The 21,857-nt window shown below is 47.8% G+C and overlaps 1 protein-coding gene across 2 annotated transcripts in view; it reads right to left on the reverse strand.

The window, feature by feature from the left end:
- The window catches only part of PHF2 (PHD finger protein 2), a 53,328-nt gene that overhangs the window by 24,081 nt on the left and 7,390 nt on the right, over positions 1 to 21,857 (reverse strand). For both annotated transcript variants that reach the window (XM_036391103.2, XM_036391102.2), the window contains exons 2-3: positions 6,437 to 6,522; positions 335 to 449 (exon numbers count right to left, since the gene is read on the reverse strand). In XM_036391103.2, the coding sequence (XP_036246996.1) occupies positions 335 to 449; positions 6,437 to 6,522 (201 nt within the window). The remainder of the gene's footprint in view (positions 1 to 334; positions 450 to 6,436; positions 6,523 to 21,857) is intronic.

Here is a 21,857-nt window from a genome sequence, read left to right on the forward strand (position 1 = left end):
TTGGAGCAGCCTGGGACAGTGGGAGGTGTCCCTGCCATGGCAGGGGTGGCACTGGGTGGGCTTTAAGGTCCCTTCCCACCCAAACTATTCTCTGATTCCATAATCCTTGCCTTCCCAAATCCCAGCATCTGTGGAAATCCACAGGCACTGGGCTCAGCCTGAGAGGAGATCTGAATACAGCTGCACAAATGTGAAAAAGGGAAGAGCCTGGGACATCTGCAATCAAACAGCACTGATTTAATCACCAATACTCTTCAATGCTTCCAGCACAGACCATCCCCAGCCTCCCAGGACCGCAGCACTGCCTCTGTACCCCGTCCACAGCGAAACCCACCTGGGAAATGTGCGACTCCGCAGCTCTTTGATAAACACTTGGCTCCCATTCTGCACAGGCTTCACCTCCGTTGTCTGGCCAGTATCATGCTTATGCCAATTTCTTTTCTTTTTCACTGAAAAAGAATGAATTGGACAGCTATGTTAAGTTGAAGGTAATTATTAAGACATTGGCAGGAAGGATGAATCTTCATTTAATTTCTCTCCTGAGCAGAGTGGAGGGAACCCCTGCCACGCTGCCCTGCAGATTTTAATATTGCTCTCAGTGCCCCATTAGACAATTGTGGTGCAGCTGAAGATCCATTACAGAGTGAGCAGTGAGCATTTTGGAGCAGAGGGCAGCAGCTGGGTAATTGCTGAGCTGCAGTGCCTGCAGCCTCACACAAGCACTGCTCTGGACACCCTGGGCTCTCACACTGCCCCCCATCCTCACCAGGAAACTCCCCGAAAGCCCCTCGGCACAACCTGCAGGATGGATCTGTGGGAATTACCATTCTGTGGGATTACTGCATTTGTCAGGAATCACCTCAGAGTAAAGCTCTGTCCAGTAGTGCTGCATTTGACACCAAGTTTGATGGGATTTTAGTGTGCCCTGCACTGGAGCATGGACAGGGAAGGAAAAGGAAAGGAAAGGAAAAGGAAAAGGAAAAGGAAAAGGAAAAGGAAAAGGAAAAGGAAAAGGAAAAGGAAAAGGAAAAGGAAAATTAAGTAGTTGCTAGAAGTGCAGGGAAGGGAATTTATTATGGCTCAGAGCTGCAGCTGATTGAGGCCCCTTGACGGTGCTCCCAGTGAGGGATGGACACACAGGACAGTCCTTAAGGGAGGGATAAAGGGCCAGCAGGAATGAGCACACGTGAGCCAGTGAGGTTTCAGTGTGGTTTTGCCCTGCCTCTGACAGCCAGATAACACAAAGCAAGAAAAACTGGTCCTGCTTTTTCCCTGATTCAGCACTATCTCCCTCAGCTGTTCCTGCTTCCACAGTGAGTGCAGAGAAACTCACTTTGGTAGGAAACCGGGTTTTTCCTCATTTGTATCATTTAAAGCCTCTGTTAATAAAATTTTCATATGTCACATACTTTCATTTCCCACCCTTGTTTTACATCAAGAAACTCAGTATTTCACCCCAAGTCCAGACCTCTTATTAAAACAGTGAGGGAAGGCAGCAGACACCTCGCAGATGGCACCCACTCCTCACTCTTTGCACAGACACAGATCCATACACTTTTCCATTAAGAAAGGAATCTGAAGGCTAGAGATATAATACATGAAATTTGGAAAGAGCAAATTTTGCTTTCCCAACCACAGCCCTGGAACAACTCAAGGAAAGACATCTCCCAGGGAGTCCATCCCAGGTTTTGCACAAAGCATGTTGGGTTTATTAGTTCCATGCAGGCTCCAGCCTAGCTGGAGATATTCATTAAAGCTGCTAGTTCTTTATCTTAATGACTCTCAGGCTTAGTGTATTAATTCAATGCTCCTGGTAACAAAGGAAACAAGCCTGGCTTGAATGACAAACCTTCCTCCTCTCCCTCCCTTCCCAACCTCTGCCCCCTCCCCCTCTCAGCACATCCGAATCCACACCATGAGTGTGCTGATTGCACTCTGAGTACAAGTCCCAGGGAAAGAGGTGTCACTTGCCACAGGAAAATTAAAGAGCTTAAGCACGTTCCTTTATTACACACCAGATAGCACAGAGCGTCGGGAAATGAAGGCGACAGATCAGTGCTGAATTAACAAATCCACTGCAACGCTCCCACAACCTCTGGGGAGCTCTTTGCCTCGGCACCAAGAGCTGGCAGGTGCCCAACTTTCCCATGAACCTCCCCATCCACCTCTCCCCATCCAGCTCTGCCATCCAGCTCTCCCATCCACCTCTTCCCATCCACCTCTCCCATCCAGCTCTGCCATCCACCTCTCCCATCCAGCTCTGCCATCCTCCTCTCCCCATCCAGCTCTGCCACCCAGCTCTCCCATCCACCTCTTCCCATCCACCTCTTCCCATCCACCTCTTCCCATCCACCTCTCCCATCCACCTCTCCCATCCACCTCTCCCCATCCCTCTCCCATCCACCTCTCCCCATCCTCCTCTCCCCATCCAGCTCTCCCATCCAGCTCTCCCATCCACCTCTTCCCATCCACCTCTCCCATCCACCTCTTCCCATCCACCTCTCTCCATCCCTCTCCCCATGCACCTCTCCCCATCCAGCTCTCCCATCCAGCCCTCCTGCAGAGGCAGCCTGGATTCTCTCCCCAGAGCATTCCCCAGGAGGGGCTGTCTCCTGGACAGCAGCTGGAGTCCATTACACTGCTTCAAACACTTGACCCTTGGCCATTTTCAGCCACACTTTCGATATTTTGTCTTTGCCATGAACACCACAGTAAGGACTAAAGGCTCATTCTCATGTGCAACAGGTCCCAGCTTGGGCCAGAAAAGCTACTTTTTGTAATGTATCACAGATTTCTTTTTCTGCAGATCTTTCTGGTCCAGATTTAACCTTGGAAGTCCAACACTGGAAACAAGGGAATAAATTTTTACAAAAATTCTATCTCAAAATGAGTAATTCACAGGTATACATACATTATTTCAAAGCTATTTGTGTAGAAGGGATCATCAACTTGAATTCTTGGAAAGAATGAAAGGGTGGTCAAGCATGGGATGGGGCTGCCCAGGGAGGGGTGGAGTCCCTGCAGTCATGGAACTGCAGGACATGGCACTCAGTGCTCTGGTCTTAACAAGCTGGTGATCAGTCACAGGTTGGACTAAGTGATCTTGGAGTTTCTTCCAGCCTAAATGACTGTTTGACTTTAAAGCCCATCTTGTTCTAGCCATGACCAGGGTGCTTCCCTAGAGCAGGGATACCCAGGAGCACCCTGTGAGCTCTCTACTGATCAACACCAAAGGTTGTAAGTACTTAAAGCCAGCCACAGCCTTTGGCTCACTTGCAGCTCTGTAACTCCACTGATTCCAAAGGATTTCTCCTGATTTTCACTGTGGCAAATGAGGCAGCAATCAAACCCAGCATTTCAAATAGTGCTATGAAAATGAGCCAAGCCTGCCCAAATGAAGCCCTTACATTTTCTTGAAATGATGTCAGAAAATGTTGGATGAATATGGATGATTTTTCCCAAAGAGAAGTCCCTACACATTTCATTCAGCAGGAATGGCTTAAAATGCCATGTGACAGGAAGCAATCTTCTGAGAGCAGCCACTGGCCACAGTGGTAATGTGGAAAAATGTAAGGAGAGGAAAATGATTTTTAAATTTGACATCTGGAAAACATATCTGGTAGAAGGCGAGCTCCAGAAATACATGTATATTTTTAAATCCAGACAAGTTGCATAACAGACAATTGGTGTCTGTGCTTCCCTTTGCTAATCTCACAATAATTAAATCCTACCATGAACTACTGCTGCTGGAACAACTCCTACTCCTTTACAGAGCTGATAGTGCTGGATAACGGGTCTGAACAGATTCTGGAGCAGTTAATAAGCAAAGGAAGAGATCTCCCAGCAGTGCCCAAGCCCTGCAGCAGGATATCCTCCATGCAAATTCCAGCAGATGGAATTCACCAGCCAAGCCGCTCCCTCCTTCACTTCTTCCAGCTTCTAACTCCCCTGGCCTGGTGTACCCTGCAAGGATGGGCTAGAGTAGAACAGCCTCCTTTTTCCACAGAATCCACGACTCTACACGTTAGCAGGGAAAATTACTATGCAGCTTGTGACCTTGTCACCAAAACTCAAGGTAAGGATAGCAATGATTTATATTTAAATAAAATTCTTGCACTTCACTTCTTTGATGATTGGTGTTGCATGTCATTAAACTGCCTATGCTGTATTCAAAGAGAGAAAAGGAAGTGTCCATGCTGTCCTACAGAATGGATGTGGCCTGTATTCCCCCCATGCTGCATCCCCAGAGGGAAGAGGGTCAAGGGACACCTTCTGAAACCCCAGCTGCAGAGCTGCCCCAGATCTGCAGGCTGAAACATCAGAAGGACATGGAGCTGCTGGAGAGATCCAGAGGAGGCTCTGGAGCTGCTCCAGGGCTGGAGCCCCTCTGCTCTGGGGAGTCCCTCTGCCAGGCTGGGAGAGCTGGGGGTGCTCATGTGGAGAGGAAAAGGATCCAGGGAGAGCTCAGAGCCCCTTGCAGGAACTGAACGGGCTCCAGGAGAGCTGGAGAGGGACTGGGGACAAGGGATGGAGGGACAGGACACAGAGAATGACTTCCACTGCCAGAGGGCAGGGATGGATGAGATATGGAGAAGAAATTGTTCCCTGTGAGGGTGGGCAGGCTCTGGCACAGGGTGCCCAGAGCAGCTGGGGCTGCCCCTGGATCCCTGGCAATGCCCAAGGCCAGGCTGGACAGGGCTTGGAGCAGCCTGGGGCAGTGGGAGGTGTCTGAGCCCATGGCAAGGGCTGGAACTCTGCTCCAGCAGCACTTTCTGCTGGGTTGAATGCTCTGGGACACATCAGTGGATTTTTATTTGGATAAAAATAACTGGATAGACAGAAACCTTTTAAAAAGCATCAGAATGTTGTTGTCAATTCAACTCTCCTCATCATAACTGGTATATTAAACTTGCAATCTTTTTATCAAAACTGCCATGTCTTAATTCCAGGATGATGCACCCTAGTTTTTATAGAACTGATATTCAATTCCTGATTATAGGCTTTTGCTGCTTCTAATGGGTTTTTCCCCTTGCCCTGAAAGCAGGTGCCTTTCATAATTTTTTTTTTTTTTAAGTGAAAGAAATCAAAGTATCAGACCCATCTCAGTGTTGTGCACTGACAGAGTCAGAGGGTGGAGGTCCTGTGCTGCCTCTTCCCTCCTGGGTTAGGAACAGTCTGGGAGTGCCTGCAATCACCCCCCCTCCAATCCCAAATCATTCACTTCAAAATGATTTGTGGTTATTTGTGTAACCAGGAAAACAAAACACTAGAAAGGCTGATCCTTTCAAACCACAACATTTTGTAGGGACATCCTGATTTTGTTAAGTCCTTCAGAACCAGCCCCCCAACGGGGATTTTGCCAGCTTCTCAGTTGGACCCTCTGGGAGACAGGAGCACCTTCAGGTCATTCAGGTTTCCAGTTCACATTTGATTTTTAAAAAATCCCAGTGGAAATACAATTCTATTTTTTGCCCACAAAGCAAACACTTCAGACTCCACCCCATTCCCACTAGAAATTTCTTAAACTTTAACAATTAAGGCAATACAGAAATAATTGCTTGGGTTAAAAAATCTGAATTTTAACACAACAGGAGTCACTTTCCAGTCATCCCTTATTTCACACTAAATAAAAGGTCATCAGGATTCCCTCAGCTCCAGCAGATGAGCACGGTGCTCTTCCTCTGCAGTATGCCCTCAGGTTGCAGAGCAGCAGGATCCTCCCTGGCACTGTTGCTTATTTATAATAACTGGTTTTCAAGCAAAGCATTTCATCTTTCACAGGGATTGGTTTCTTTTTTTTTTTCTCCATTGTATAATAGAAAGAATTTGTGAATTAATCTGACCAAAGCAAACACATCCCACGATTCCTTCCCAGACAAAACACCCACTGAGATCAACTGTCACTTTTGCTCAGGAGAATCCTTTTCCTATGAAAGAAATGCAAGAATTGGCACCCTCAGTGTATCCTACAATTTTGACTGACACTGAAATTGCTGCAATTCTATATCCAGGCCAAGCACAACAAACTGCTTCTTACTCTTCTCATCTGCAGACAGAAAACTCCATGTAGGTTCCAAAACTCCCTGTATTAGCACTTAGCTGCCTCCACAGGGTTTTTCTAGCCCACATTACTGAGTGTGGGCACAGTTCAACCAAGGAAGGACACTCAGGTTTTTTGTGGGGCTGGGGACTGCAGTTTTCCAGGTAAGTGCCTGCATGAGCTCACACACGTGCCTAAGGCTGCAGCAAAAGCTCCGTGATCCAACCTGCAGCTTCCTCCCACTAACATCTTTCTTCACCTTCTGGTTTGAATTCCAATATTTACAGCACATGATACCGAGGTGTGCCTTTTGTAATGACCAAAACAAAAAGCTCCTGTTGTTCAAACATCCCCACCCTGCTGCATGTCAGGGACTGGCTGCACAGGGGTACTTACAGGTCGACTTTCCGTGGGTTTTCTCACAATTTGGACAATGATAGATGTCAATGTCTGGTGCCTCTTCTTCTTCCACCCCAACACAGCTGGAACACAAGAAGGTAAATCTGACATTAGCCCGACTATGCTCAAGCATACCATTAATGAATATAGCCCCATGTGTTTGCCATGCAGCTGCACTGACAAGCTTGTATCAGCTTTGGGGCCCTGTACACTGGTACAGACTGGCTTTTTGTAGACTATATCCTGAGGGCTTCCAAAAGCGGCCAGCCAGAAGCCCACTCAGTAGCCCACTGTGGAACTCATGAAAATGTGACAGACAGACCCACAGATTTTTTTTTTTCCCAAGGAGACTATTTTGCACCTACACAGTTCTCCCAGTACCATCCCACATAAACCCAATTAACAAAACACACCTTCACAAAATATGTGTGGGCAGCTGTGAAGTACCAGAGGGATCTTGGGAAGGGATACCATGTGCACAACTTCCACAGGTCCCACCTCTGCTGCAATGTAGGAAGATGAGGAGGTGGAGCAGACACCCAGCTCAGCACTCCTGGCTGTGCCAGGATGCCCCCGAGGTGGGTTTGGATGGGACACACCAGCAGCAGCCCTGGGCACACCCATGGACAATCCTGTGGGAGCACAGGCTGGGGAGGAGCCAGGCACACAGCTAAGCATCGAAGCACCCAAGACAAGAAGCTGCTGCACAGTCCAAGTGCCAAACAGGCAGCCAAAGAATCCAAGTGCAGCATGGCACTGTCCTGGCCATGGAGGAAGGGCAAAGGGGACTCTGCTCCTGCTGCCTGTGTCAGGAGCAGCCCAGGCTGCAAGGCACCACACAGGGAAAAGGGTTCAGTGGGGTGCTGTGGGATCCATCCCTGGTGCCTTGGCTCCATGGGAGCTTAGCTAGCCTAAGATCACCCACCAGAGGCATCAGAGGGACCTTAAGCTCCAGCACAAGAAGGCTGGATCACACTGTGCCGAGAGCTCTCCTGGGCTTTCTCTACTTCATCTCCTGAAATGCCTCCCCAGTGCTCTGCAGAGAGCAGGGAACAGCTGCCAGTGCTCTGAATCAGCAGAGAGCACCTCTCAGTGCTCCTCAGCTCACAGAGAACAACAACAGTGCTTTTCTGCCAAGGAAAAGGCATGGGCAGGGGTCACACAGTGCCACCTCCATGCACAAGGCCACATTCTGTCTCCTGGCATTCCCCAGCAGGGCTGAGCACTGACGAGAGCAGGAATTCAGAGTTTATGGTTCTTGTGTTGGCACGGAGGAAGCAGAGCAGAGAATGGCTGCTCCATCCCAAAGGCCAGGCAGCAGAGTGAGCCAGTTCCACCAAGACCTCCCAGAACCTCTCAGATCATTCTCGCTCTGTTCAAGCTCTGCAGGACACCAGCGTGTCCAAAAATCATTCAGCAATGGGAGAAATTCACACAGGGTAGACACATCAGCAGCACCTGGTGCTGGTGCAGAAGCAGGAAAGCCATGATCTGGGTGCTGATAAAGGAGGATAACACACAGTCCTGTGCCCACCCCTCCCATGAGAGTCCCTGGACCCACTCCCTGAGGGTTCTGGGTGCCCTTGGCAGGGTGTACAGGTGTCCAAGAGCCAACACAAGCGCACCTGGGGCAGGGGAGCAGCTGCTCAAATGCACTGTGAGCCCCATTGCCAGAGGTGGTTTTGAACCCCCTGCTGACCCCGAGGCCCACGGTGGCACACGTCACCATCACAAACCACAGACACACCTGCTGCTGGAGAACAGCAGCAACAAAACCAAGGCTGCAACCATGCTGGGAAAGGCCAAACTAGCTAAGATACAGCAGCACATCCTTTTTATTACCATTGTAACTGTTGTGTCAAAATAAGATCCTGCCAGAAACCTTGGTAGGTATGGCGCCGCAGTTGCAACTGTCAATGTGGGAGCCAGCTCCCTTCAAAATAAAGAGCCCAGGGTGACAGAAGCTCTGCAACTAAAGCCAGAGACACTCTCATCTCTGTGAAGCCAGACTGGGAACAGAAAACATTATTTTGGAATTTTTTTCATTAAACAGTTACTTGAAAAAATACAAAATTATTGTGTGTCCCAGGGAAGCCAGCACAGAAAACTGAAGTTTGCCAACAGAAAAAATCACCATCACAACTATCCAGTCCTCAGAATCCTGTACATATATAGAGAAAAAAAATCAGATTGGTAGAAAATACCAGAAAAAATAGTAGAAAAATACCAGATTATCAGCAGAAAAATTAAACAAACCTTGGTAGATTAGGGCAAGTGTAAGAGAATGTAGAGGATTCCTCTACCTACAAAGCAGTGTCAGCCGCTTATGCCACTGGATTCAGCTGGCTAAGCTCAGTAAAGGTATGGATTAGGCTCTCTACAAGAGCTTGAAAATGCTATATTTAGCTAAAGTAAGGAGATGAGATCCTTGGCACGGCATGGGAGGAGGTTTGAGCAGCTATGGCACAGGGCAATGGCTGCAATGTGGTGGGAGTCATTGTTCTGAGAGAGTGAAACATCTGAGAGAACAACGCAGAGAAGTAAAAATAACTGACCTCAAACTCCAGCGGGCCCCTGCAAGACACAGTCAACTTTTCCGACTACAGCATGGCTTTGGAATAAGGTTTGGCCACTTACAGCTGCTCCCAGGGAGAAGCTGCTGCCCTCTCTGTGTGGGAAACTGGGAACTGTCCAAGGGATCTCCCAGCTGAACTGCCTCGGGACATCAGGAACCAAAATACCAACCCACTCCAGGCTGTGCTGCTCCTCTCACCCAGCAGAGCTGGGCTCTCCAGGCACTGCCACCAGCAGGACTGTTGGTGGCTTCCACATGGATAGAGGCGCAGGAAACCAAATTCCCACCAAAAGTTAAAGCCAGACAGCCCCAGGCAACCATTCCTGCCAGCAGAGCAACAAGGTTTTCCTTGTTGGTTTCCTTGTTTCCTTGCTGCCTGTGCTGGGTTTACAGAGCAAGATTTGGGTAGCAGGGGGCCGTGACTGACCCTTGGGTTGGTCTGTGCATTTCCACCTGGGAATAAAAGGCAGAAGGGGACTGCCAGCTGTGGTAGAAGCAGAGCCTGGTTCTGAAGCATCTCCTACCCAATTTACTGTTTTTTTCTCAGGGTGCTAATCACCAATAATCTAGAATCAAAGCATTTCTCCAGCTGAAGAAAACCAAGTCACCTACAGTGACTGAACAGTGTTCTCCCCCTTGGCCCCTGAAGAGCAGCACAAATGGCACTCTGTGGTTTGCAGCTATTGGTTTTTCCCATGAGAACACTCGCTTTGGTCCCTCCAGACTTTTTTCTCAGCCCCATTTGCTCAAGAGAAACATCAAAAAGACTCAAACCAAGCATTTGAAAATGATGAGTCTAAAGGCAGCTGGTATGGGATCACAGCCAGTGCTTGATTACAGGTGATGTCCCTGGGATCTGGGCAGTGTGTGTGGGATCTGGGCAGTGTGTGTGGGATCCGGGCAGTGAGCTCAGGAGCAGGATCCCACAGTGTCAGTGTAGGACCTGGGTGCATTACCATTGTCAGAGAAGAACTGAGAAAAGCTCTTAGTAGCACTGTTGAGTTAGAAGGAAAAAAATTTTGCTTGGTGAAGGACAGAATCACAGAGCCATAGAATTGTTTAGGTTGCAAAAGCCCTCAAAGACCTTTAAGTCCAACCATTTCCCAGCACTGCCAAGGCCAGCACTGACCCATGTCCCCAGCGGCCACATCCACAGGGCTGTTAAATCCCTCCAGGGATGGGGACTCCAGCACTGCCCTGGGCAGCTGTGCCAGGGCTGGATAATTCTTTTGTGAGAGAAAACCCTTCCCAGACACCCCACAAAGCCCCTCACTTCCTGTGCCATGGCCATTGATGCCTGAGGGGCTGCAGCCCTGCCAGCGGGAACTGGGGATGCACCTGCTGTGCAGGGCAGAGATGCAGGATGCTGGAGCAGCAGCCACCACCACCTCTCACAGCTCAAAAAGCCTTTCTGCCCAAACACAGCAAAGATGGCCTAAGAGATTAATTGCCCTGCATCCAGGAATTTTGTTGGAACAATTTCAACCAACCGAATGGTTGATTTTTAAATGGTCGTTAAGTGATTTAACTCATATTGAGGGAGTGTAAAACTAATTTGATAATGAGATAAAAGGGAAATAATATTAAAATGTATTTAAATTTCGCTGATACTGTTGTAGGGAAAAAATAATAATGACAAGTAAAGGCTTTGATATTGCAGCTGTTTAAGCTGATATCTCACCCACGTTACACAGACTTAAAGGAGAATTAGCACATTAGAAGCTTTTGCAGTCAGAGGCTACAAATTACATTTTTATTAGAAACTCTGCCCTTTGCCACTTTAAAATGAAATTGCTTCACTGCGAACTTCTGTGTTCACAGTGAAGAGATGTTCAAGTTTCAATATTCTGATAAAGTTAACAATGATTTTTTTATTATGCAAGCAACACTAATAAAAGGTGAGTAAACTAAACTGGTTTTATAGCATGAATGTTTCTGGCAACCTTGAGTTGTCATCTGCAGGGAGGTGACATTTTAAGTAGCTTCAGGAGAAAAATTACCCACATAGTGTCTGTTCTATCAAAACCATGTCACCTCCATTATCAACCAGAAGACAATATAGAAAAATATGAAAAATAAAATAAACAAGAAAAAGACTCTTAGATAGGGAAGAAAATCAAATCTAGGAAAACAGAAATAGAGCTGAAGAAAAAAAATCGGCTAACATCCCTTCCCTTCCCTTCCCTTCCCTTCCCTTCCCTTCCCTTCCCTTCCCTTCCCTTCCCTTCCCTTCCCTTCCCTTCCCTTCCCTTCCCTTCCCGGCCCTGCTCCACCCCAGCTCATGAGGACAAATCATCAAAGGTCTATGAAGCTCAGAAGAAGAACTCACAGCATTTTTACAGGTCACAATTAGTGATTACCCTGAGCTCATCCCTATCCCTTAACAACTGGTACTCCTGGGTGTGTCACCAGTCACAGTGTGCACAATAACACTCCTCCTTAACAAGGTGTAATTTCACTTACTTCTGTAATTTGTACAGAAGACACCTGTCCAGTTCCAGGAGCCTCTGCCACCTGGACAAAGCCATAGGTGCTGTAAAAAAGCAGCACTGTCCAGCAGTGGAGAGTTTTGATGCCAGGCCAATGTTAAGTGTCCATCCCAGCATCCAGAAATGCAACAGCCGACACTGTGAGCACAAGAGAAGTTAATAAAAGAAGAAAAGGGGAAAGAGTGAGGGTGTTTTGAGAGCAATGAAATGAGTTGTTCCATGAGTTCGTGTCTTCTGGGTGGTTGTCCTGGTGGCTTTACAGGGTAAACTCTGACCAGAGCTCTCTCCTGTGTGCTCTCCAGTGTCTCCAGAGCAAACAAACAAGCCTTTTCCTAAGCAGAAGGATTTGTCTCATCTAATCACATCTAGTCACATGTTTTCACGAAATAGAGATTTTGGAGAGCTGAGGACTGCTGTCAGCTAGGGTTAAAGCAAAGCAGTGAGCTCACAAGTCATTCAGGAGAACAGGGACACAAGTTGGTGTTACTCCAGCAGGAGACCCAAGACCAAGGACAGCAGGAGGAACCCAGGCACTGGTGTGGGCACAGGGCTGAGGGTGCCCTGCATGGACGTTTCTAATTAAGGCCTAAATGAGAGAGAACTCAAGCTGTACTGGACAGACAGGATTTCCCATCACCTCTCCTTCACTCACAGAAACACAAATGTGGAGAGAAAGGGATGGGAAAAGGGAAAAGGGAAAAGGGAAAAGGCTTCCTCTTGCAAACAGAACAACATCTGCGCAGTCCCTTGCAAGGAGCCCAGCAGCTTCAGCAACACCTGAATGCAGGCACAGGGACAATCCTCACTGCTTATCAGATTGCTTGGACTGCTTTTCATCCCAGGAAATGAGCTCAGCTTTTTGACTCAGTTTCCCCCCTGCAGGCAGCAGCACCACCAACACCTGTCCCACGGCCCCGAGGCTGCTGTTGTAGAATGGACAAACACTCATTCAGTGCTTTGAAAATGCCCAGCTCTGTGCAAGAGCTGAGCTGTGCTGCCCACACAGAGAGCTTTCAGAGGCTTCATAAAATCATGGAATATCCTCAGCTCAAAGGAGCCATAAGGATTATGGAGTCCAGCCCCTGGCCCTGCCCAGACCCCCCAACAATCCCACCCTGTCCATCCCTGGCAGCACTGTCCAAAGGCTCCTGGAGCTCTGGCAGCCTCGGGTCTGTGCCCATTCCCTGGGGAGCCTGGGCAGTGCCAGCACCCTCTGGGGGAAGAACCTTGCCCTGAGATCCACCCTAACCCTCCCTGACACAGCTCCAGCTGTTCCCTCGAGTCACAGAGACTCAGAGCCTCCAAATAAGTAAGGAGATATTTGTGAGGGTTGCAGGGGCCTCTGCAAGTCTGCACTGCTCTAAGGCCTCTTAGGCTGGTACATAACTCTCACTGCCATCACTTGAATTCCACCAGTGAAACACTGTTCAGGATGACCAAGGTTTTTAAGGAGCCAGTGGAACCATCCATCTCCTGTGTGTGTTGAAATCAACAGCTACGAAGACAATCTGACCATGCTCCTTCAAACCAAGCAGTTCTGATATCAGCATGAGATGAAACAACAGCAGCAGAGATGTGCATCCACCACAACATTCCAGATCCACCAAGACAACTGGGATGTCCTCCTTCCATCCTTATTTCTGGGCCTTGGTGAACCACTATGGTTATTTCTGGGGCTGATGAGAGGAGGTCTGTCTTGAATCAGAAACTGAGACCAAAACAAAACCAAAGTCCACTTGCAAGACAGGAGCCTTGGACTGAGGGCTCCTCAAGGGAAGCTGTGTCCCAGCTGGAGAGATGCCCATGGCAGCAGGGCACTGTCCTTTCCAAAGCACATCTGCTGCAGGCCCCTGAGCCACATACACAAAGGTACAGCTGGTGACTCTGTGCTTTGCCTTGCTATAAATAATAAGGTTTCATTTCCTTCACAGAGCTTTTGATTTGTTTCCTTCGGGAGACTCACGGGTTATAATGGCATTAATTCCTATTTGCCAACCTTGTCCTTATAAATGAGGATCTTCATTAAAGGAATGTTAAGCGATGAGCACTATAATTAGGACAGATTTAAAATGCAGTGTGCCTAAATCAGAGACTACCTAAGATGTTATCTTTTTTATTAAGATATAATTTGAAGGAGAATTACTGCTTAGTTTAGAATGAATTACATTTTCCAACAACCTCTTCTCACTGAGGGAATGTACAGAGCAAGGAAAAACACCCTGCTTCAGAAGTGAAGCCCACTCTCCTGATCCCTACTGCTGGCAGAAGACTCTCTCATGAAACACACGTGGCTGAAAAGTGCTAGATGAGACTCTTTTCCCCCTAATTATTTTATGTCAACTCAAAATTTTATTCAATCTTGCTGTCATATAATTTAAAATAATTAAAGACTTAGAGACTGACCCCAACAATCAATCACACAATTCCAGTTGACTGCAATGCTTGTCATCTCGATAACCTCAGAGGCAACACCTTGAAGAGGTGAACACCTTCACCACTGACTGGGGAGAATGTCTCATGCCCTTTTTTGCACAGTAACATATCTCTTGCCCTATAACCTGGCAGTGCCAGCCCCATCCTCTGCCACGTGAAAGACCTGAGCTGGGCACAGGACATCTGTGGACCCACTACTGTGCCAAGGTGCTGCTGCTGCTGAAAACTGGGCTCAGCCTGTTCAGCAGAGAAGCTGCTCAGCCCTGTGTGATTACAGCTGCCCTGATGTTTGTTCTCCTTCTCAGCACTGGGTTTCCCAAAAGCAGATGGGGAATAAGCCAAGAGGGAAGGAAACAGAGAAAGAGAGTGGTAAAAAGCAGGAATAAAACAAAACTGAAGGAAAAAATTGCCAAGCCCAAATTAAAGGTCCCAAGTTCTTGACCCAAAAGGTCAAGAAGTCCATTAAACAAACAGAACAAAAATATCTCTCCTCTCAAAATCATTCTGTTAGGTTTCATTTATTCCTTGTGTAACTTCACTGAAAGAAGTGGCACTGGTCCACAAAGGAAATCTGGCCACATCCAAAACTTTTACCAGGAAGGGTGGCCATACTGCTACTGCAGGGAGCAAAAAGGGCTCATCCCAGCCTGGGAGCAGGGGAGGTGACAAAGCAGACAATACCACTGTGCAGGCCCTTCACAGCACCCCAGAGCATCCCAGCCCGGCCCCTGAGGGTGCTGCAGGAGCTCCCGCCCCAAGGGCTGAGCCAACAGGCTGCAGGTGTGAAAAGTGAACTGGTCTGCACATGTCTTGTCTCTGCTGCTTTCTTCCTCTCTCCCACTCCTTTCACCAGTCACCTTCTGTTCTCTGTGTATGGTTTCTATTTCATCTTCAACTGACATGCAGGTGTCAGCCAGAACCACAGAGGCAGCAGAGCTGCAACACCCATCCCACTCGGCATGACACCATCCACACAGCTCTGCTCTGCTGCCACACAGCTTCAAACAGATGCACCTGAGCAGACACACTGCACTCGACAGAATTCAGAAACAAAGCCAGTGAGCAGGCAGCACACATCCCAGCTCCCCCTGCACAGCCATGGCCAGCTGCAGTGCAGGGGCCCTTCCCCACAGCTCATCTCCCCAGTCTGAGGCACTCAGCCCTGTGACCAATAGAGCAGCCCCTCCACCCATGACCCACACAGGACTCTCGGCCCAGCAGAATGACAGAATCACAGAATCATTTACATTGGAAAAGAATCTGAAGGACATGGAGTCCAACCATTCCCCAGCATTGCCAGTGCCACCACTAATCAACGTCCCCAAACTCTTTCTGCTTCATCCTAAGGAAAGCAGCAGCTCCACACCCTGATGGAGTCCATAGCACTGGGGGTTGTTGCCAGTTTGCTCCACGGACTAGCCTGACACTCACCTTACAAGCTCCATCTCCTCAGACCTGTCATCCCCACAGGACACTCCTAACCAGAGCCTCTGTCAGCAGGATAACCTCTCACATGGAGCTTCCCCATGGCTGAGATCTACACACATATGGGGTGGACACCAAAGTTATGCTGCTGAGGTCACCAAGAGCTTTACAGAGCAAAGAGCACTTGCAAGAGGAGTCCTGCCCTGGGGCTCTGCCTAGGTGCAAATGCTGTGTCAGGTTTGTGGCCATACACCGGAAAGTGGGCTCATGCAGAAAATTGCCCTTTACCCTTCCTCCCTCCGGCTCCCAGCTCATCCCAGTCTGCACAGACAACTCTCCAGATCCCTAAAAACCTCCTTTTCTATCTCCAAACATACTGCAAAACTTCTCTACAGAATTAGTGCTGGGTTGATCAAATAAATCCTCGTTTATCTGCTGCACATAATTGGGGGATGGAGTGATGGAGTGCATTCTCTCACACGCACTGAGGCAAGCACAGCAGGAAATAAAAGATCCCAGGAATGGACTGATTTTCATGAGCACTTTAGAAACCACAGGCTGTATTCTGCCCAGTGCAGAAGGGCGTAGGAAAGAGAATTGTCTCGGGGAAAATAATCCTTGGATTATTGTATGACCAACAAAATTCTGTGATCTTGGTGTCTCGGCACTTCTTCCTCACGCAATGTGTCACCTCAGCTGTTGACCACTGCTCCATGAGAGCTCCAGGAGGCAGCCCCTGGAACAGCCCACTGTCAGACCAGCCTTGTACAAACCCAGCACAAATCATCCTCCACAGAGAAGTGCTGGAATCCAGACTTCATGTGTTTTCACTCATAGGGCACCTTCTTCCCAAGCACCTTTATTTACTACAAAAATGTCTACTATTAGCATGTGCCTTTTGTTCCTCAGCAAAAACCAACCGATGACATTGTATAAAAGAAATATCACCTACCCTGGAAAAAAATAAATCAACCAAACAGAAATAAATGAAGTTTCTAGATTGCAGCAACCTGCACCTATTGCACAGCCCAAGTCTTTTCCAGCATCACACTGTTATGTGGCCTAACTAGAACCTGTGCATGCCAGCAACAAATCTGTTATTCAAAGGTGGAATTCAGAACCCCCCAAATCAGCCAGGGCTCACTGCTCAGTTCCTTGAGACCCTACAGAATGAGGTCTCAGTTTCAAGTTTCAGTACAATACATCACACACCCACAGGGATGAAGAGGGTGGATGCTGCCAACTCTCTAACCAGGATGTATCGAAACCCAACAGACCAACAGAGCCAACTCCATGGCAGACTCGTCCATGGCAGAGTGAGCCCTGACAGCCACCAGCCCACTGTGCCACCAAGCAGCACTGCAAATGAGACTGGATTTAACTTCAGCCGTTCTTTGCTGGCCCAAGGATCTGATGATTTTAAGCATCTCTATCAGGAATAGCACCCCACAAGTGGCCAAGCAGGTAGGCCACCTTTCTGGGAGAGCCCCACAGCAGAAGGAATCCCAAAAGTTGGGCTAAACCTAAGCCCTGAGGAGCTGAGGAGCAGCAGCCAGGATCAGCTGTGCTGCAGTACAAACCTGTGTTTACCAAGCACTGCTCAGTAAAACATCCTTTATGTTTTGCCCTCTGCAATTCTAGGAATTATCTTTAAAAATGAGCACATACACTCCAGGAAATCGGCCTGTAAACCCTTACAAACTGACTGCAGTCTTGCCCTGACCCTGTCATTCCATTTCTCCCTCCAACAGGGACATTACTGCAAATAAATACCACTGCTGTAACATCAGCTGTGCAGGACCCACAACCCACCAAACCCCTGTAACACTGGCCTGTTACAAACTCACACCTGCAACCAATGGATCCCTCTGGAATTTCCGATTTTGTGACTTGTCCTCCAAAAGTCACAACACTCTGAGCAACACCACTCCTTTGCTTTCATGTTCCTTCTCACTCCTCACTGCACTGAGCATCTGCTCACCCTGCGTGTCACATCCACAGCCACACGTACAGCAGGAGCAGGCTGGACATGGGCAGTGTCTGACTAAATGGCAGACAAATGCAAATAAACTAAACACCAACAAAGCCACAGACATCATTGACTCTGTACAGCAACAACTACCTGTACCTGTGTATTTATACATCCATGTATGTATTTATACACATTAATACAAATCTGAGTACTGTGTGTGTTTGATTTGCTTTAATTGTGACACCCATTTATATAACCATTTATATAACTTACTTTTAAATCTGAGGTAACTTATCACTGTAATTTGCATAAGCATGCTCAGATCTTGCTAAAAATACTGATCAATGGTTGGCTGTCCTTTTCAGTCACAGGACCATTTTCATGTATTCTTTATAGATACATATAAACATATAAACACATGGCAATCCTGAGAGTACCCCAATGTTATCTTTTCATGCTTTGTTTTGCATGGCAAACACTCTGAACCAACTGCAATGCTCACAGGGGAAGCTCCAAAATGAGCAGATAGTACAACAAGGAGGGAGAGGGAACAGGAATGATTTTCACTGTCATATTTACAAAGAACTTACTATATTAAACCCAACAACCACACAATTAAAGAATGATAAATTATTAACAGAACCTTTAAACCATTCTTGACTGTTCCTGTTGTTGACATGCATAACCCGCTCTTGTACCTTAATTTCATTTCAGCACTTCAAATACATTTCCACAAGATTAACATCAAATTTCAAATGACCCAATTACAGCTTTATCGCATTTTATTCCTATTTCAAGATGCAAACTGGCTTTATACATCTCCACATACATCCATGCTGTGCTCTGTGTGCTCTTCCCATGCCATTCTCCAGCTGGCTCACCTCCACCATCACTAATCCAGGTGACAGCAAAGGGTCCCCAGCCCACGGCGTGCTCAGCACTGCCCCACGGTGAAGACAGCCATGGTGGGGATGGTCATCATGCTTGGTACAGCATATGGCATGTGTGTGTGGGAATGATGGATAACATCCTTGATAGAGAGAAACAAAGAGAACCTGCATGGTTAGAAAGAAAACCATGGTAGCAACAGCCATAAATCACATGAGTATCCTTGGATAAGGCATTCAGACTGGGCACTGGGCTGGTATGAAATTATGTCCTTCTGTCCATGGACTTGTAAGGATTTGCTCCACCTGGTAACTGACAGGGAAACCCCAACATATTTCTTTATCACCCATGATTTTGAACTGTGGAGGAGCAGTAACAGCTCAAAATAAATACCCAGTGACACCCAGTGCCACTGGCAGTGAGTTAGCAGTGGAGATTGCTCGTTGTTCTACTGATGTAAAGTGCTCTTGTCTTCAGTTGATTCAGACATCTGCACATCAATGCACCCCAGCAGGAGGTGGGAACACGGTGAGGTTTAAGGTCCCTCCCAGTGCAAATTATTCTGGGATTCTGTGGGAAGTCATAAATTTCCTCTTTTTCTCCAGATACTCTTCTTGCCTTTTTACAAACACCACATGAAGTGTTAATATTCTTTCACTGCTTGTGACTTATCAACACAAAATTAGAGTTCTGCCCTGCTCTTCTGAAAGGGAAAACCTTACCTGACTGAACCCTTCCAGCCCATGCAGGATGTGCTCCATAAGACACTCCTTAAAAGTACTCCACAAGACATCCTTCCTTAAAAAAATGATTGTGACATTTTCTGTGACATTTCTGTCCCACAGAAGCCCTGTGGCATGAGCAGGACCTGGAATGCCAGCAGGCCAGTGCCACTGACCTTCCCCATCAGCATGGTTTGCAGTTAAAGCAATCAGTTCTGCTCTGAAAGGGATTTCAGAGTTCCAAGAATGCAAAGAAATACAAAATTCAGAAGGAACAATGAAAAGGCAGCAGCAGCAGCTAGCAGGTTGAGGCTGTGACTGCAGGCAGCCAGACAGGCTCTGCTCCCACTCACTGTAAGATTCCAGGTAAGTGCTCTTCAGAAACACCTCCTTTACACACGTTTTTCTTCCTCAAACCATTCACCAACTCTCACACCACAAAAAAAGCAGAAATAATTATTCTGAAGAACATTTGTGAGTGCTTTGTATCTGAAAAACTTCCTTGCGCCAAAGCATAAAACAACAGTTTTTCTTGTTCTAAAGAAAAAGTCCCAAGCAACCAAAAAACCCCAACTAAACAACAAAACGTGCCCACCCTCCCTGCAGAAATCCTCCTGGGAAAAAGCTTAGGTCTGAGAACTTAAAAACATTAAGGCTTGGCTCATTGTTGAACACTACAGGCAACAGCAGTTCTGACTGCAAGTGACTATCAACTGCATGTTGTATAGATCATTCCCTACAGCCCCTTGCTTTGGAAGCATGAGGGAACAACCCCAGCTCCACCTCATTCCAGTCCTTTGGGTATTTTTCAAGTAGGACTGTAACTGAATTCCAGCACCTACTTCAGTTCAACATTTTTTAAATGGAAAAATTTAGCAGTATGGTAAAAAGGGACTTAACTGTATATGGGACTTAGGTAGCAGCCAGCACCAGTTGAGGGCAGCCCCAGATGGTACCTGGGAGCAGAAGGCTCTGCCCAGTACCACCCTGGGTTCAGGACTGCTCTTCACACCATCTCCTCCCTGCTGGTGTCACTCACAGCACACATTTCCTGACCTGCTCCCCTCTCCATGCAGTCTGCAAACATCACAAGTGAATGTGAAACATGAACTCCCACTTTTCAGTAACCCAGAGCATCCCACAGAGGCAGTGGGCTGTGTCCTGCCTGCAAAGCAATGTCCCCACATTCCCTGTGAACTGCTCATGGGGAGCAGGAGCAGTGCAGGAGGAGCACACAGCTGATCACACCCAAACCTCACACACAGCTGATTACACCCAAACCTCCGAGGTACCTGAGATTTAAGGTGTTCCTCCGTGGGGCTGAGCAGGAATCACCACTGTGCAGCCAACCTCAGCACTCTGCCTTTTACAGGAGGTGTTTGGGCACAATTGTCCTGTTCTCTGGCCAATCTGGTGCAATGTCAAAAAGAGGGTAAAACTTGATAAAACTGGAAAATGCCACAGGCACTGACAGTGCTGTGGAAGAATGGTCCTGCAAAGCCTGGCGGGGCCCAGGAGCGGGGCTGGGGTGTCTCTGAAAGCATTTGCTCAGTTCCTAACAGTCCTGTGCAAGTCTGTGTCCAAAGAATGAAGGGAAATAATGTATCCGAGTCCTTGTGAGCCCTCTCCATCCATTTCGAGCAAAGCGTCCTGACACACTGTGCCTCTGCCTCGCACTGACTCTGTGCTCCAGTCTGTGATTTACAAGCAGCATCAGGAATAGTAACAGTTTCTCACCCACAGCTGCATTTCACCCCTCTGGTATTGCTCATAGTCCCCTGCCGTTTTACTCCCACACCTTCCAGCAATGCTTGATTTCTAAGCACATTGCTGCATCCATGGACAGACACCCATTCCTTCTGCAGCACCGGGAGCTGGGGCTGTGGGGGTGCAGCAGTGCCAGCTGAGCAGAGGGTGAGAGGCTGTGCTGGGGAGGCTGGGAGTGAGGGCTCGGGGAACAGCGTGCTGCTGCCTGGGCTGAGAGTGGAGCCTTTCCCATGAGTGCTGGAAGGACGGAGCTGCGGGCAGGCATCCCTCAGCAGGAGCTGCTGTGCAGCCACCGCAGGCGCCTTGTGATTCCACCGGGATGAACTTTGTCACAGTCTCATGCAATAGTCTAAAAATTTCTTAGACTAATAAACTAATAAACATTGGGACAAATCATAAGTGGATGTGTTGCCTTTCCCTCAAGAACAGCTTTGGCCAATGTGTTTGTCCTGATGCAAAAGAGTTGGTGGATAAGAGTTCCAAATACTGCCAAGAACCACTTTGGCAGTAAAAGCTGTGAATTCATAGGATCTTCTCAGAACACATCTGAGTGTTTTAAGACCTCCTCAGCCATCTCAACAAGAGCAAATCCACCTCTTTTAGAACAAGCCCCACATTCGCCTGTAAGGAAATAGCATCCTCACCTTTTCCAACCCTCTACCCACCTTTTCACCTTTCAGTGGAAGTTTCATTGAGAGACAATGCCAGAGCAGGAATTAGTCAAGTCTTTGGAATGATGAATCCCTTATCAGCAACCAGCTGCAGAGTAGCACCTCAGTGTTCCATAGGCAAGAGCAGGGATGAGAGAGAAGAGGCTGTCAGAAGGGGCTCCTGCACTCCCAGCCTCGGCACCTGGGCTCTCTTGTGGCTTCTGATGGCACCTCTGTGACTCAGATTTCTGAAGTGACCATGGAACAAAACACTTAGCAGCCCCATGTGTTTACCATTCTTTACTCAATGAGTCCTCATTCAGGTATCAGGAAGATAGCTTTTTTAAAATTCCTTTTTTTCTTTCTTTAATTCCCTGGGAAACATTTCTGGGGTATGAAGGAGCTCATATATGCTGTTCATATGCTGTCCCCATGGCCTGTAAGGAGCTAGGGGTTCCAGTGGTCCTGCCTGCTCCTGGCCAATAAACTGCTCCTCT

This window comes from Molothrus ater, chromosome 11, assembly GCF_012460135.2.
Source record: "Molothrus ater isolate BHLD 08-10-18 breed brown headed cowbird chromosome 11, BPBGC_Mater_1.1, whole genome shotgun sequence".
Classification (NCBI taxonomy): Eukaryota; Metazoa; Chordata; class Aves; order Passeriformes; family Icteridae; genus Molothrus; species Molothrus ater.